This window comes from Oncorhynchus nerka, linkage group LG17 (genome assembly GCF_034236695.1).
Source record: "Oncorhynchus nerka isolate Pitt River linkage group LG17, Oner_Uvic_2.0, whole genome shotgun sequence".
Taxonomy (NCBI): Eukaryota; Metazoa; Chordata; class Actinopteri; order Salmoniformes; family Salmonidae; genus Oncorhynchus; species Oncorhynchus nerka.
The window spans coordinates 34,273,009-34,290,536 of record NC_088412.1 but is presented as its reverse complement, the minus strand read 5'-3'; the positions used below and the strand labels follow the sequence as shown (position 1 = coordinate 34,290,536).

At 44.6% G+C, this 17,528-nt stretch overlaps 1 protein-coding gene across 4 annotated transcripts; it reads left to right on the top strand.

The window, feature by feature from the left end:
• The first annotated feature begins 750 nt into the window (after positions 1–750).
• Positions 751–16,878, top strand: kdr (kinase insert domain receptor (a type III receptor tyrosine kinase)). Of its 4 annotated transcripts, none has more exons than XM_029686420.2 (29): positions 751–1,109; positions 2,394–2,490; positions 2,683–2,897; positions 3,123–3,244; positions 4,320–4,485; positions 4,687–4,823; positions 5,210–5,393; positions 5,618–5,738; positions 5,850–6,019; positions 6,249–6,405; positions 7,559–7,679; positions 7,771–7,879; positions 7,997–8,341; positions 8,506–8,652; positions 8,768–8,899; positions 11,770–11,876; positions 12,311–12,446; positions 12,560–12,664; positions 12,755–12,868; positions 13,279–13,367; positions 13,617–13,779; positions 14,203–14,420; positions 14,502–14,613; positions 14,717–14,816; positions 14,997–15,102; positions 15,284–15,432; positions 15,590–15,674; positions 15,762–15,847; positions 15,974–16,878. In XM_029686420.2, exons 1-29 carry the CDS (start codon positions 1,040–1,042, stop codon positions 16,188–16,190), a joined length of 4,080 nt encoding a protein of 1,359 aa, XP_029542280.1. In that variant the 5' UTR covers positions 751–1,039; the 3' UTR covers positions 16,191–16,878. The 4 variants fall into 4 exon arrangements, with proteins under 4 accessions (XP_029542280.1, XP_029542279.1, XP_029542282.1 ...); XM_029686419.2 differs by having other exon boundaries at positions 4,317–4,485; XM_029686422.2 differs by lacking the exons at positions 751–1,109; positions 2,394–2,490; positions 2,683–2,897 and adding an exon at positions 3,831–3,907 and having other exon boundaries at positions 3,124–3,244.
• The last annotated feature ends 650 nt before the right edge of the window (positions 16,879–17,528 follow it).

Below are 17,528 nucleotides of genomic sequence, written 5' to 3'. Positions count from 1 at the left end.
AAAGTTCCTGTTCTAAGTGCCCTGTCGGGATTGGAGTGCCCGCCAGGAAGTGTTGGCTACGAGGAGGGCAGGCGGTTCAGGTGGCAGAGTCCCAGCAGAAGTGACCGGGACAGGAAACATGTGGAGATGGGAGACCTACATTCTGACATCCAACCCCCCACATCCACCCCCAAACAGCAAACAGCAGAGGGGCCCACATCCCACCACCCCATCAGCATTGTCAGCTAAAATAACAAAACAACGTTTCAAATAACAATTTGACCATGAATGACAGAAGCTGCAAAAAATCATCAGGAATCATTTAAGATGATCAAAAATCATCCTCTTAAACATGTGGCACATCTAAGTTATGTGGCACATGACCACACTACCAATGTTTCCTTGATTAGTCATGTCCTTCTTCATAGCATACTCTGAGCCAGACCATAGTGACTGCTTTGTGTATTTTCACACAAATTAAGGTGCACAAAAATGCACAAAAAGCATGAAATCAGCTGAAATACTTTTAGTACATAAATGCACGAATTGAGTGTGAGATTGTGTTGCACAACCCAAAGTTCCTTCCCTATAGATCTAGCCTTTGACCCTAATTATTTGGGTGGACTTATCCAAGTTTCTTTGAAACAGGTCAGTTAAATTGAGAGATAACGGACCGGGGGCTGAGGAGATGGGGAGGCTTGCTCCTCCCTTGCGTTGTCTCACTGCTCTTTCTCCCTCCTCCTTCTGCTACAGCGCGTTTCCACTGCCCGTTCCTATTTGCGCTCCATCCTTCCTCAGAGCGACCCATCAACTCCGCCAAACTGTTGAGCACGACTCACTGTCAGACTGTATCATAGTTGCACTGCTGTGAAATAGGATTATCTATTTTATTCAGTTCATTGTGTTTTTGGCTCAGCATTTTCTAACATTGTCCAGTGGAATAGACAAATATCGTCAGTGTGCATGAAGAGGTGATGAACGGATAGCATTGGATTACTTTCTGGAGTGAACTTTGCGTATTGCGTGTTCATGCGGGGACAATCCATCTCTATTGTCGACGATGGCAAAGGCATTCTCCGTCATTACTCTATATGTCGTGGCCATTCTTCTGGGAGCCAGCCGGATGATTGGTAAGATGACACAGAAATAATATTGATCAAAATGGTTAAGTTTAATATGTTCAGAAAACATTTGGATCTTAGGCTACCTTTATGTGTTTCAATTGTGGTTTATTTTGACTTTACTAAAACTAACAACTGTATTTAGATGTTTATAAGAACTTAAAATAATTTCAGGGATTTTTTTTTGGGGGGGGGTATAAAAGTCTGATCTCGAAAATATTGGTTCTATCTCACTAGGGCAGTAGAAGATATAATAGAACATAGTTGAATGATTGACCATCAATTAGTAGAAATTGTGTAATAATTGGTAACATCCAATTAGTGCAGTTGCCAGGTATAAAATGTGATGCATTTACATAATTACAATGTGTTAACAGTGGCCTTTATGTACATAGGTCAGTTACAATTCCTTTTGGCCCCACATTCTGTAGTAGCCCTCATTACCCCTGGCCCTTGGCCCTCAATCCTTTTAACAATCCAATTTTGACACTTCATTTGTGGCAGTATAGCAAATGACCATTGAGCTAGCATTGAGACAACACATGTTCCTCCCCTAAATACTCTGGTGCTACACTTCATTTTCATATTGTTTGGATCAGTACGCTAATCAAAGACATCAGTAATATTGAACTGTTCCATAAACGTTGGATAACTTGGGGCTAAATATTCCACATTTCTGCATGTATAGTATGTGTCCAGGCCCTCTCTGGGAGGCTGTATCCTCTGGAACAGGAACCCCACCTTAGGCGACACAGAGCTGGGCTATTCAGCCTGACCCGGCCCATCTGCCCTGGCTTCCTGTTTTGACACAGCTCCGCCATTTGCTACAGGAGTGGAAAAATAGCGACAGAGTCCATAGAGTCCACGCCATGGATGCAAAACATTTCTCCCAACTGTGAAATCCACTGTTGGAATGATTCATGAATCTTCATTTTATCATTGAATTACAAATGTGTTATGATGTGTTCTAGCTATCAACATTCTAGTTGCAGAGAATAAACTAGTGTGTTTGAGGAGTCTGGTGTGGATTTTGAGATTAGATATTGGAGAGCATAACCTTAGTTGGGATTGGAACCATTACCCATCTGATTTTATGTTCAGACATCACTAGCACTCTACACTCGGGCGGTCTCCCAGTCTACATGTTTCTATACACATGATTTAAGGTTGGTTTGACATGAGAGAGAGAGCAGTCTCATATTGATCTCCACTGTGTGCTAATGCTGACTGAACTGTTGAGATAAGTCAATCACCAGGGTGATTGACTGACTGTTTACCTCTCCATTCCTACAGCATTAGAACTCCGGTTCATGCCTGACCCCCCAACACTGAGCATCCAGGAGAAAGTCCTCAGGATCAACACCTCAGACACACTGGCGATCACCTGCAGGTGAGACATACTGGAACCTGATGGGCCTCTCTTCTCCAGAAGCTTGGCAAATATGGCTGCAAACATAACTCAAATGTTCTTAAAACTGTTATCAACTACCTCTGATACCTCACATAATGAATCTCCATATAAGTCATCCATCCATCAAACTTCTCCCCTACATCATTCCCACTCTGTTCTTTGGATCTACAGTGGCCGTCAGAACCTGGAATGGACCACATCATATAATCGCAGCCGTGCTGGCAGTCGACTCTCCATAGTAGACTGCAGTGGGTCAGGATTCTTCTGCATCAAATTACACATTTCCTCGGCCACCGTCAATGAGACTGGGAAGTATCAGTGCTCCTACAGAGACCTGGCGGTGGAGGATAGAAAAACCTCTGTGGCCGTTTATGTCTATGTCCAAGGTGTGCATCATCATTACCTCACCTTGGAATGACAAGTAGGCTTACCAAATCCCTCAAGCATGACCCAATGGGTAAAATTTACTATCTGACCCAAGAGCTGCTTAGAGCTGCCTTAATAATGAGCCTACCTGATCTGATGTATGTACAGTATGGATTACATACAGTGTATGCTGTTGACTCTCATGATGTCTCATGACTCCTTTATGTATTTGTGTTTTATTTCAGACTATAAAGTGCCATTTGTGCCCTCTGACAAGGACTATGACGTTGTGTTCATCAGTGAGGGAGTGCAGGTGGTCATCCCATGCCGAGGGTCCGTGGAAAATCTCAATGTCACGCTACATACCGTAAGGACAGATCCACTGACTTTATTGTCCATTTGGGCGGACATTTTAAGGCATACTAAAGTAGAGCTCACCAGCCAAAAGTGTCCCCCTGAAAATGGCTCACTAGGTCACATTCTGTATATGTGCCCTACATCATTGCTCTCTCTCTCGCTCTGCTGTGTGTGCATCTTGTTAGCTGTCACTCAAATGGCAGGGCTCATTGGTTAGAACTCGAAAATGCTAGGGGGCTTACCCAAGTGGGGGGAAATGTAGGGAAAAGTGCACAGCACAGCTTCCAGGAACACAGTTGCTTTAGGGATTCCGTGGCTAATTGAGGCAAGACAGTAATTTTGCTAATAGATTATGCATGTATGAACTACACATTGACATATCCAGCCCAAAGAGGCACGTTTAAAAACGATTTAGTAGTTGCCAATGTTCTGGAGAATGACTTTAAAGACATTAAAACACAGAACAGTATGTACAGTATGGGATACATGCAATATATTCTGTTCAGAATGGAGTCAAAATTCCAGAAGTTATTCTATCTATTTTGTCTAAAGTTGACAACTAAGACTGCTTCACCTCATACCTGCCTTTCCTCTAGTCTTACTACATGAAGTGGCCTACATTTGTGCTCTACTCTGTCAACAAAGCCAGTCGGTAAAGACCTTGCTCTCTCAGGTATGTTTTGTTAGACTGCAGGCTTTGTGGGCGGCAGATAATGTCAGGTGAGATTCTGAGTCTGTTGCGTTGTTTTCATGTCAGTTCAAGGGAACAATAAACTGAGTTTCCATTTCCTGCCTGGGTTGTTCCCACCTTCAGTCAGTATTAGAACTCTGGGACCTCGTATATGGCCTGTATGGTTCATAGGATATTTGACTGAAAATGAGTGTTGGAAAAACCACATTGCCCTCTGACCTAGCCAGTGCTGATCAAATGGTAAAACATCACTCATAATTTCCATGTGAGGGTTGGTCGGTCAGCACCACTAGCAAAGAACCTGCTTTACTCAGTTTTGTCAGGTCGATGCAATGTTGTGATGTATCTGTAATTAGTTTTTCTTTTTTTATTCGGTGTCCTTTTTCGTCAGAAGTATCCCACGAAAGAACTTAATCCGAACGGCAAGGACATTTTTTGGGATAGCATGAAGGGTGTCTCAGTCCCCAGTCACCTGATCAGCTACGCTGGACTGGTCTTCTGTCAGACACGCATACACAATGAGACCTACAAGTCACCTCTCTACATTGTTACAGTTGTTGGTAAGTGGGTTAGGTTTTAGTTTAGTGTATGAATCCAATTTGATCCACTGTATGTATGACTTACCAAGGTGTTATTGAAACTGGCCATTTTTTTTTCAAGTTTGTGTTCATTTAACTTAATGATTGTGTGTGTTTTTGTGAGTCTTATGAGAACAATAGCCTGCTCACCACACCGCTGTGTCTCCCCTCCCTTTTCCGCAGGATATAAGATCCATGACCTTACCCTGACCCCGGCACATGAGAGGCTGTCTGTGGGGGAAAAATTGGTGCTAAACTGCACTGCCTACACAGAGCTCAGCGTGGCCATCGAATTCACCTGGACACACCCTATCAGCCTGGTCAGTACTCTGCATGGCCCACTCTTATAGACAGACTGTGATTATACTAAATGCACATGAAATCACTGACTCAGGCTTTATTGACTGACATGTTAGTCATCACATTCCACCAAACACGGAAATCATAGACATGGTGATGATATTGACACTAAACTGACTCACCATAGACATATTCCATTCAAGAGAGGGATACCATATGATATATCCCTTCCTCTTACTCCCAAGGTTTCCTCCTTACTTCCTGCTTTCAAGGAAGGTTTTTAAACACAACTTCAGTTCAATGCTGCCCTTATATAATTCATGGTGTTGTCTTCTCACTTATACCAGTCTTTAGGTTGATTTACAGTGCTTTTATCCCCTCACTCTTCTTTCTGCCCCACTTGCAGGCCCCAGTGAATGGCTCTGGTCGGACCTACACCACGTCACACAAGAAGAAGCTGTGGAACTCTCTGGAACTGTCCAACACACTCACAGTGGAGAACGTGACCGGCAACTACACAGGAAAGTATACCTGCACAGCCTCCAGTGGAAAAATGGTCAAAACTGCATCTGCATCTCTTGTGGTCTTTGGTAGGTACACTTAGTGGTTTAAGCCACATCTGTTCTCCAAGATACATAGTCCGGAGGTTTTTACACTTTTTTTTGCAGATATCCTCTTACTGTCTTATATTAATAATGACCCCTGGTCTGGATTTATTGCACAATAATCCATTATGTTACTTTGTGACATTTGAATTGTTTTGATGACGGTGGTAGCTGACAATGTTTTATTTTTTTTTTTTTGTTGACATTAGAAAAGCCTTTTATTGATTTTGATGACCACAAGTGGGTTAAGGTTCTGGGGGTGAACGCTAGTGCCCAGAACATTAAGATCCCAGTCAAGTTCGACGCCTACCCAGAACCTACAGTCAGATGGTATGTTGATCATGTACAGTAATGATGTACCGTATATGCTTGCAGTAGTTTGTATCGTATTCTATGTATACTACGTATTTGTGTAAATTTCACCTGTCCTTATTTCTACAGGTATAAGAATGACCAGCCTATTTACAAGGATGACTATAGATTTAAACCTACCAGGGACTCGCTCATGATCCTTGGCCTAGCTGAAAAGGATGCTGGGAATTACACCGTGGTCTTGACCAATAAGATAACAAAAGAAGAGCAGAGACGCTCCGTCCAGCTCTTGGTCAATGGTATGTACCTCCCCTCTCCTCTCTCATTACTCTCACCAGTCTTCTCCTCCCCTCCCCTCGTGCTCCTCCCTCCAATTTGTCCTATAATCCCCCCCCCCTCTCTTTCTCCTTTATGCTGTACCTCTGTCTTAGACTTAAACTGTGATGTGACCATTGCCGCGTTCACACTGCACTTAGCCTAGGCCATATGGAGTTTGCACCTGCCAAGTCATGGTTCATGTCTCCTCAGTCCCTCCCCATATCATTGAGAAGGAGGTTGCTGTGGACACTGATGTTCACATGTACGGCAGCAGCCCCACCCTCAGGTGCACTGCCCGTGGAATCCCCACCCCTACACGCATCCAATGGCAGTGGATGTCCAGAGAGGACTGCCCACTCCTCTTTCAGTAAGTCTCACGTTCATTATGCGTGTGTGTGTGTGTGCGTGCGTGCGTGTGTGTCTGCACGATGCATGCGCATGTGTGTGTAACCTCCCCCTGCTGCTCCTCAGACGGTCATTGTTAACAGGTTGTTGATTCTGTGGAGGAACATCAGCATTCTAGATGTTGATGAAAGCATTAACAGAGACAATGAGTGTGCCCTGTGACCTGCATCAGATTGTAGGATGTGATTCATACTTCGCACAATAAGTTGCGTGCATAATTTAAAAACACCAGGGGGCTTCAGACGGAGAAAACATGAAGACCGATCTTATCTTTGTATGGTTTTGTATGGATTTTCATATGATCCCAGTATTCTCTATGGATTATGGATAGCCTTGTATTCCAGAAAACTTTGATGATTGAGTCGCTTAGGAAAATTGTGATTGGGTAGAGCTGGGGCTTCATAATCGGTTGTGATTAGTGAATGGGCCCCTCAGGTATGCAGTAATGTGAGGATTGTTGATAGAGTGGTTGGAGTGTATGGTCCAGTCTACTGTACAGACCAACAGTAAGGTCTTATCTTCAGCCTGCACATCCAAGCACTTCCTCAGGCCTGGTCAGGGTTTCCTGTTGTTCACAGTGCACTACTCTGTCTAAAGGCTTCTTCCTGTGCAACCCTGTCTCTACCTCCTCGTCTTCCCTCCATCCTTCACTACCACCATCACTCCAATCATCTCTGGCTCCCCATTTCACAGATCATTTTTGTGTTCTCTCTCTCTCTCTCTAGCCGTCTATTTCTATGCATCTCTGATCTCTTGCTTCTCTGTTTGAGTTCTGGTCTCTACTGTAGTGGTGTGTCTTTGTTGACAATCCCACCCACTCCAGTCTGTAAACAAATGACGTAACCTCTCCTGAAATAACCATCTCCCAGCTGAGAACAGGGACCAATAGATCAGGGACATGTTGTATTTATAAAGGTCATAGTCTCTTTATGTGTGTGTGCGTGTGTATTTATATGTGTGTGTGCGTGTGTATTTATATGTGTGTGTGCGTGTGTATTTATATGTGTGTGTGCGTGTGTATGTTTATTTGTTTTTGTGTATCTACGGTGCTGTGCTTTTTTTTGTGTCTGACAATAGCAGTGTGTCAAGGGAGTGATTTTGGTTTTGCTCTGCAGGTCGGGAGTGGCGAGCTTTGGGGTCAAGATGGAGGACTGTACCAAATGGAGGGACATCAGCAATACCACAGGGCAGAATCCTATCGCCCGAATTAGCAGTGACACAGATCACGTACACAAGGTAAAGACCATTCCTTCCTCTCTAAATGACCTCAGTCATTTATTATATCAATGAATTTGTCAAATAATAGTCAAGATCATTTTGTCTGCAGACTGTGAGTTCTCTGAAGATCCAGAAAGCCAAGGTCCACGCCCTCTACAAATGCCTGACTTCTAACAAAGCGGGACAAGATTCACGCATTATCGTCTTCCATGTGACACGTAAGCTTCATTTGATGCTTCTTCTGTTCTTTCTGTTTGTGTTCATTGGTGCATCGTCCATGAGAACACCTCATGATTAAGTGTGTGTGTGTGTGCATGTGATTGTCTACTCTACAGGTGGTCTGGAGCTGAGTGTGTCTCCGTCCCGTGAGCCCATTGAGCAGGACCAGGTGGTTCTGAGGTGTAAGGCAGACAGGCTGATCTATGGAAATTTGGCCTGGTTCCGTGTGGAAAATGAGTTTGACACAGAGCAGGTCCCTGCTGTCCAGTCCTGTCGGGGCCTGTCCCTATCCCAGCAGCCCTTGTCCCAGGCTGTCCTCTCTGGGCTGCAGGGCACCAACGTTACCCTGGAGCTGCCCCTGACCAATGTGTCTCGGAGGGACCAGGGGGTGTACGCCTGCCAGGTGGAGAACATCAAGACTGGGGAGAGGACATGTCTCCTCCGACACCTCACCCTCAGAGGTACACATCTGTACCTGGACCATATTTATCAGTCATCTCCACAATCACTTGGGCCACTCACAGGTCCTTAACCAAGGTCCTCTCATGGGTACCGCAGGTTTCTAAATCTAGTCTAGTGTTTGGAAAAATATTTAGAGTCCTGTCTTCTTGGTGTGTTTTCTTAGCACTTGAGGCCGCGAGGATCCTGAACAATTTGACAGACCAGAGAGTGAACGTCAGTGCGACGACCATGCTAATATGTGAGGTGACCGGTACACCCACCCCAACCGTGATGTGGACCAAACACAACCAAACAGTGGTGGAGGGCTCTGGTAATGGCATGACCCAATGGTTACTAATATACCACTTCTGCTGCTATCATTTCTACTTTGTGTTAAATACAGTACAATATTGGTATTAATGCCATGGACTTTTTTTGTGCCACAGGTGTGATTCTGAGCCGATTGAACCAGACCCTGACCATCCTGCGTGTGAAGGAGGAGGACGGTGGTCTGTATACCTGTACTGCCTGTAACAGCCGGGGCTGCGACACATCTCAGAGCAACCTTATCACTGAAGGTCAGTCTCTCCCACTACGGGAAACTGGACCACAGCATAGGAAACAGCCAACACTAATTACGCTACAGACATAATGCAGTATGACGGAATGCCTGTATTTCCTGTTCTCTGGTGGTGTATCCATAAACAAAATAAGGTACAGGCATAACCAAAGAGGGATTCATACCACAATGAATTTGTTCAGTTTTACTCACAATATCTTACCCATAAACTCCCATATAGACCATCCATTCATTTATAGATTTTTTTTATTTTTATAGCTGGCCTCAAGGTTCCCCTGATTCACCTCCCACTTTAGACATTCTGCTATATCAAAGATGAAGTGTATAAATAACTGTTCCCCCACGGAACAGGAAGCGGGCCCTGTTAGAGCACATCCTCCTGGGAGTTTCAGAATACCAAACAATAAGAAGCCCAGCAAGGACAAAGGGAAAGGCTGGCCTAGAACACTGAGACACAGCAACAAACAAACAAACAGACGTACAGAGAGTGACCAGTTACAGATGTAGGATCTTCATTTGATCACTCTTTTGTTGCTAAGAATTTCCTGGCACAGCAGAAAATGCAAATTTGCAGTGTTTAATTTCTACTTTAAAATGTCAGACTTGATTTGCCCTAACAAAAACTGTATCAACCCTTACAAAAAATGTCCATGAATTATAATCCACATAATAATTCACATTTAATGTTGTTCCAGAATTATTTTCCTTCTGTAGAAAACTGTCTCAAATTAAGATCCTGCATCTGTAGAGCCTACGTGACCCAGCCCCCATCACAGGCCTCTGGCTACCGGCCCGTCACCCAGTCAGAGCTCAGGGTCTCTCAGGCGCCAGTGAGCCTCACTAACGAGACAGGACAGACGACAGAGGCTGCCTCAGCTCACTAACGAGAAGTTCCTCTTATATGTGGGCGGAGGACAAGAGAGGGATATTGGGCAAAAGAGAGAAAATGGGATATAGATGGAAAGAGGGAGAGAGTAGGGTGGAAACATTAATGATGGGGGTAGATCATTAGGGTTCTACAGCTTGTAGTCGCAGACTTATGGTATGATGACAGTTTTTTTCCAGGTTGACTTTGGCCAGAGTGATGCTGACCCCAGAACATTTGTTATGACTAGATAGAATATCAGGTCTGCTCACAGCCTGAATTCCAACAGTGCCCTTCTGCCAATACAAACACACACAGGTTTCCTGAAACCGTGTTCCTCCTAGCTTGGTACTGAATTATAGCCAAAGCACATTGTAATTGGCAAATTCCAAACTCACGGAGAAAATCTATTTCAAATTATTTTTTTGTTTATTTAACAGAAGTGGTTTATTTAATATAAACTCAGATTTGATGTGTGCAAAATGTGCAAAATATGTGAACCCCTTCAGTCAATAGCTTGTCTCACCTCCATCAGCAGCGATAACTTGGTCTCCTATAGCCAGTAATCAGTCTCTGACATCGGTTTTGACAGATTGTTCCCCCCACTCCTCCTTACAGAACTCAGCCAATTGAGTGAGGTTTGAGGGGTGTCTGGTATGAACTGCCCCACTCCAGGTCCTCCCACAGCGTCTCGATTGGATTTAGGTCAGGACTTTGACTTGGCCAATTCAAAACACAAATCTTCTTTCTCCTGAGCCGTTCTTTGGTAGCTTTGCTTGAATGCTTTGGGTCATTGTCTTGTTGGAAGACCCATTTTAAGCCCAGCTTTAGCTCCTTGAGCCCGACGTTCTGTTTAAGAATCTCCTGGTTTCCCTCAGAATTCATGGTTCCCTTAATGATGTGGAGTCGTCCAGGTCCAGAAGAGGAAAAGCAGCCCCAGATCTTGACATTTCCATCACCATGCTTGACTGTTCTGATAAGGTTATTTTGGTGATAGGCAGTGTTGAGTTTTCTCCAAACATAGCAGTGTTGATTGTGACCTAAAAGGTCAATTTTGGACTCATCGGTCCAGAGAATGGACTTCCAGAAACCTTCAGGTTTGTCCAGGTGGTCTCTGGCAAAGTTAAGACGGGCAGTTTGGTTCTTTTTTTGACAGCAGAGGCTTCTCCCTAGCAACCCTCCCACGAATGGCATTTTGATTCAGTGTTCTTCTTGTTGTTGCACAGTCACCTGAGATGCAGCAAGGAAGGTCTGAAAATCTCTAGATGTTATGCTTGGGTTGGCTTTTACCTGATTTCTTGGGGATATTTTGGAAGGGCGTCCACTTCTAGGCTGAGTTGCTGTCATGTTAAATGCTCTCGATTTGTAAATTATTTGCCTCACAGTGGACTGATGGAGCTCAAATCTTCTTGAGATGATTTTATAGCCTTCCTCATGCTGATGTGCTCTCACTACCTTCGTCCTGATGTCCTTTGAGATCTCCTTTCCTCTCGGCATGGTGTGCTTTGCATTCACCTGGATGGGTAACAACAAACTGACCAGGTTTCCTATCTCTATTTATCTATTTAGTCCCGCCCAAACTCTTTCCTAACGATCTCTCCTTTGATTGGTTCATTTGGTACCCAATTATTTAACCACCTGATTCTACTTACCTACTTGATTTAACCAATGCAACTTGGCTTTCACTTAGATTTCCATAGATCAGCCTTATTTTTGCACTTGCACCTTTCTAATGTAGTTTTTCTACTACACGCATGATTTCCTCTACACCAACATACAGTATTAGTATTATATATACCTGCTATGTCAGATCAAAAAGACTGGTTCTGATCCAATTAAGATTTCATGGTAAAAACTAAAACAATCTGTAATTTCTACAAGGGGTTCACATACTTTCAAGCAGCACTGTATAACGATTGAATAATGAAGAGGTAAATAACCTTGTACCGTTTACTGTAGTTCATACTACTTCATACTCACTCTGGTTATTGTTTTGGTTGTAGGTGCAGAGGAGAAGACTAATGTAGAGCTGATTGTTCCTATTGGCTCTGTGGTCATCGCCATGTTCTTCTGGCTTCTCATCGTCTTCGTCATCCGCAGCAGGAAAAGAGTAAGACAGACTGCTCTACTCACCCCCTTTCCACACTCCTCTGCACAGGCCCACACACAGAGTCACACACACACACACACACAGAGTCACACACACACACACGGATGGGTCTGACAGATGAGAAGTGACTGGTCTAGCGGTCAGTGTCTACACTCCTTTGTGTTGGGGAACAACAGAGCCACATTCTGCGGCCAGTCCCTCCGTCACTGGCCGGGCCTGGCATGGCATCTAACTGATGAACCAGCAGAGAGGGGACTAACACATGACAAACTCTCATAGACAAACATCCATAAATAATCAGAAAAGGGGGCTTTCCATTCATCCCATCAGGGGAAATGTCTGAAGACACTGTATCTGTAGGTCATTATATAAAAATATATACATTTCTCTCTCTCTCTTTCGTTCACTCTCATCCCCCCATTCCCTCTCTCTAGACAAATAATGGGGACATGAAGACAGGGTACCTGTCCATCATCCTTGACTCTGAGGACATGCCCATGGACGAGCACTGTGAGAGGCTCACATACGACGCCAACAAGTGGGAGTTCCCTCGTGACAGGCTGAAACTAGGTGAGACTTTCAGATCCTTACGGGCACATTTTTGGGGAGGAAGAGACGCTATACACAGGCGAGATGAAAGTTTTAAATCCACTGTCTGAAATGATATTTGGTGTGTTTTGAAGGTGACCAATTGGGGCGTGGAGCTTTTGGACAGGTAGTAGAGGCAGCAGCCTTTGGCATAGAGAAAGCCACTACCTGTACTACAGTGGCAGTCAAGATGCTGAAAGGTGGGTACACCTCCTTCTCATCCCCTGGCATTCACACACACACACACACAATAAATGAGCTGACTGAGTTTTTATCTCTGCCCACCACAGAGGGAGCCACATCCAGTGAGTACCGTGCACTGATGTCAGAGCTGAAGATCCTCATCCACATCGGCCACCATCTCAATGTGGTCAACCTGCTGGGGGCCTGCACCAAACCAGGGAGTGAGTCTTCACATTATCAACACACACTCACACATTTCATATTTCACATATTCCCTTTCCTATTTTCTTTCCCCCTCTTTTTCTCTCGCACCATTTCTTGACACCCCTTTCTCCCCCTCTTCCATTTGTGTTCTGCACACTGTGTTCATCAGGAAGTGTCTGCTTTATTAGTGGTGAGAGGCAGAGAATAACAAGCATGCTCTATCTGTCCTAATTGCATATCTGCTCAAACTGCAGAGAGGAAGCCATGTTCTGGGAACGGGGAAGAGGGCCTCTGTTTCCATGTCCTCTCTCTCTTTCTCACTCCTACGCTTTCCCTTACTTTACTACACATTCCCATTCTACAGTGCTCTAATGAAATGATGATCTTCCTCTGATATTGAACCTTTTCTCCCTCCCTCTCCCCTCAGGTCCATTGATGGTGATTGTGGAGTACTGTAAACACGGCAACCTCTCCAGCTATTTAAAGAGCAAGCGTGGAGAGTACAGCCCCTTCAAGGTAAATGAGCCATGCCCCAGCAACAGCGCTCTGTAAAGCTCAGCCAGCCTCTGATGTGGTTACACTGATCCCAGACCATTACACAAGTGTTCTCCGTGATGCTCTCACATTGTCTGCCTGCCTGAGCCGCTGGAAACTACCAGCTTCCATTTCATGTTGTATTGCTTGGGCCAGGAGTTTTCCAGTCCACTTTTTCTATTGGACCTTTGGTCCTTGATCCTTTGACATGCCATTTCTCCATGGTTACAGAGGAGGCGGCCTCGGTCAGGTCAGTGGGAGCGGATGGAGGAGGACGTGACTGAAGGGGACCTGGGTTTGGGGACCAGCACCCACTTGGACATTTGCACTGGGACAGCAGTCTGCTCCAGACCTGGAGAGGAGAGCTCTGTTAGCCACGTAGAGGAGGAGGATGGTACTGCAGCTCTATACCTCCATACTCACCTCATGCAAATACTGTACATATCACCAATAGGATTTATATAGACGTAGGATCTTAACTTGAGCCAGTGTGCTACAGCGGGAAAATAATCATGCAGCAACAGGACATTTGAATTATTATTTGGGGTATATTTAATATACATTTTTGTAGGTGTTGATACATTTTTCGTTAGGGCAAATCAAGTCTGAAATTAATTTCAAAGTGGGAATTACAAACTTTAGAAGCCTTTTTAAATCTCAAATACACTATTTGCAGGAGAATTCTAAGCAACAAAAGATGGATCAAAAGAAGATCCTTCATTTGTATGCACCACTTCACTGATCACAATGTATGACGTGATAATGTGATCATTTAACCTCTCTGCTATTACTAAATGCCCAATTTGAACCCGAGCAGAGAGTTGTGAGTGGGAGGAGCACCTGACAATGGAGGACCTGATCAGCTATAGCTTCCAGGTGGCCAAGGGCATGGAGTTCCTATCCTCTCGCAAGTGCATCCATCGGGACCTAGCAGCTAGGAACATCTTGCTCTCAGAAAACAACATTGTGAAGATCTGTGACTTTGGTCTGGCCAGAGACGTCTACAAAGACCCCGACTACGTCCGCAAGGGAGACGTAAGCCACTAAGAACACGCCGTACCTCAGTCACTAGCAGTGGTTATTACGACGTCTCATAAACTGCGATTCTCTCTACAGGCGCGGCTCCCTCTGAAATGGATGGCTCCTGAGACCATCTTCGACCGGGTCTATACCACACAGAGCGACGTGTGGTCCTTTGGCATTCTGCTCTGGGAGATCTTCTCTCTGGGTGAGCCAAGTGACAGTACCTCTTCAAACACAACTTGGCCACTTAGTGGCCGCACCATGTCCACACTGTGACTGTATTATAACGGTTGTTCTCTCCACCACAGGGGCATCTCCATACCCTGGTGTTGGCATTGATGAGGCCTTCTGCAGGAGGCTGAAGGAAGGGACCAGGATGAGAGCACCAGACTACGCCACCACTGAGATGTGAGTGGACTACTGAAATACAGCATATCACACGACATGACATACTGAAGCCTGCTCAATTCCATGACTGTGAAATACAATTATCTGTCAATAGAATCTGCCACGTGAAGCCATAGACAACAATGTGACACCATTGCAGTGATGAATTAACAAATGACCAGGTAATGATTGTTCTGCTAGATATCAAACCATGTTGGACTGCTGGCTGGACAAACCTACCGACAGACCAAATTTCACTGAGCTCGTAGAACATCTGGGGAACCTGCTACAGGCCAGCGCTCATCAGGTCTATTGGTTTACATGCATGTTACATGTTTGTATGTAACTAGCACTAGCACACGTGTTATGTGTGCTAGTTTATTTATGAGGGTATTGGTGCACGGTATGTGAGTTTGTTCATCTTATTGTGTGTGTATGAGATGAGATCGTGAGGTCTGGGAGTGTAATCGGTGTGTGTTTACCTTCAGGATGGGAAGGACTACATCCCTTTGACAGCAGTGGAGGTGGAGGGGGGCTCACTCAGCCCTGAACCCAGGAACCCCTTCACCAGGATCATCAGAGAGGAAACCCATGTCCCCCAGATTCACTGTGACAACACACCCGCCATCTCCCTCGGGTCAGCAACATGCACACTGACTCAAATTAACTCCAAGCATCGCATTGATCCATCACAAATGAAACCCCAATATAGTGGACTACTTTTGTGCAGTTTGTATGAACACTTGCTAGTTGCTAGTGTAACGGGTGATGCCCCCCCTCACTGCTCCTTATAGGCTCTCCCAGCAGAGTGACAGGTGCAGTCGACCACTCAGTGTGAAGACTTTTGATGACGTCCCTGTGGGGCATAGCAGCGTCATGGTGAGTGTCTCCATGGTTCCACACAGTGTCACTCCCCCTTACATATCAACAGCCAATAATCTGAGTCCATGTGGGTGTTCCCTACAGGAGGGTCAGACGGACAGCGGTATGTGCCTATCACCAGAGGAGATGAAGAGTCTGGACCATCAGCGTCACCGCACGTCCAACTTCAGGTGAGAAAACAGGAGGCCCATAACCCCCAACCCAATGGTTGTGTTACACTCTGGAATCTCACAGCATTTGTGTGATTGTTACTGTATTTGTTTATTGGATAATAAATGGTTCCTGTCCTCCTATAGTCACATCCAGCGATGTAAGAGTAAGGAGTCTCTGGCCTCCGAGTCGTCCAATCAGACGAGTGGGTACCAGTCAGGCTACCACTCAGACGACACTGACGCACCCATTTATGCTAATGAGGAGATGATCATGAAGAGAAGCATTGTGAAGAAGCCACTGCCGCCCAAAACAGCAGACAAGTTCAGTGTTGAGGTGCGCTACAGTACACCCCCTGTTTAGCCCCTAATGGTCAACACCATCATCACTAGCACTGTTCCCCTAAATGCCCACAAAATATAGTCCTCTCCTTGAGCCTGTTTTTGCAGCACACCCTCAGGAACAATGTCATCACATGTAGTAGTGGCTTATCCATTGCATTGTTTATTCAGTCAAAGTATTTTGTTATGAGATAAATGTAATATATTCAATGGGATTGATGAAAGTTGTATGAGATAATTCGTCATTGTAAAGACCACTGTTTTTAGCAAACCCTTGGAATGCAATCATGTTTACACAGTAGATGGAAGGTCAGGGGAGCCACAGGGACACACCTAGTTCCTGAGAAGCAATCCACCCACTTCCTCTATTGCAGGAAATGGCAACTGGAATTTGACAATTGAATTAGCAAATGTTTTCATTCTTTTTTTCTTTCTTTTTCTGTCAATTGTGTTTTCTTGGAAAAATCCAGTCTACATCTCACACAAGTGGTTTTATCAAATGCAACACATTAAAATCTTTTGTACGGTCAAGTTTCTATCAGATGTTTAGCTTTTTCTAGATTGTTCTTGCCTCTCAATTGTACAGTTTATCACAATGACTTTTGTCTTTGTTATAATAACTTACCTTATTTGATTGAAGCCGATATCTACTGTACTAAACTTGTAATAAATGTAACTAGTTTTATAAAATAAATATATACTTGTAGAAATGTGGGTGTGTATTTTGCTTTCTTTGTCAAATTGAACTTGAGCAGACAATACTTTCACGCCCATAGTCCGTCTTTTGATTTAAGCCTTTCTCAGTAGTTGGTATTTACACTTACCTTATGCATGTGGGTAACAGGCTTTGCAGATGTGACTCCCTGATGTGCATTGAATAGATTTAATTAAACCACTGAAAACCCTCCCACTTGCTGGCTAACAGATTTTCTCATGGAGTTTTCACTCAACAGGGTTTGCAGTACATTTATCTAAAGCCCAACCTTTACATACTGCCACAATGCCTGGAGTGGTGGGTGCGGAGTCAACCGCAGAGAGCAGAGGATACTGGGGAAACCGGACTTTATTAAGTTTCCAAAGCTAACGCCCAAAACAACAGGCGAAATTAGTCATTAGTCAAAATTGTCCAACCCAACACAGGGCACAACACAGGGCACAACACGCACAACCTGACAAACAGAAAACAAGCCCACACAAAAACAGGCAGGCCTAACAGGCTTAAATAGACTGAATCAAAAAACAAAACAAGAGACAGGTGCAACCAATAAGACCAAACAAACAGAAAAGGAAAAGGGGATCGGTGGCGGCTAGTAGACCGTCGACGACGACCGCCGAGCGCCGCCCGAACAGGCAGGTGGGA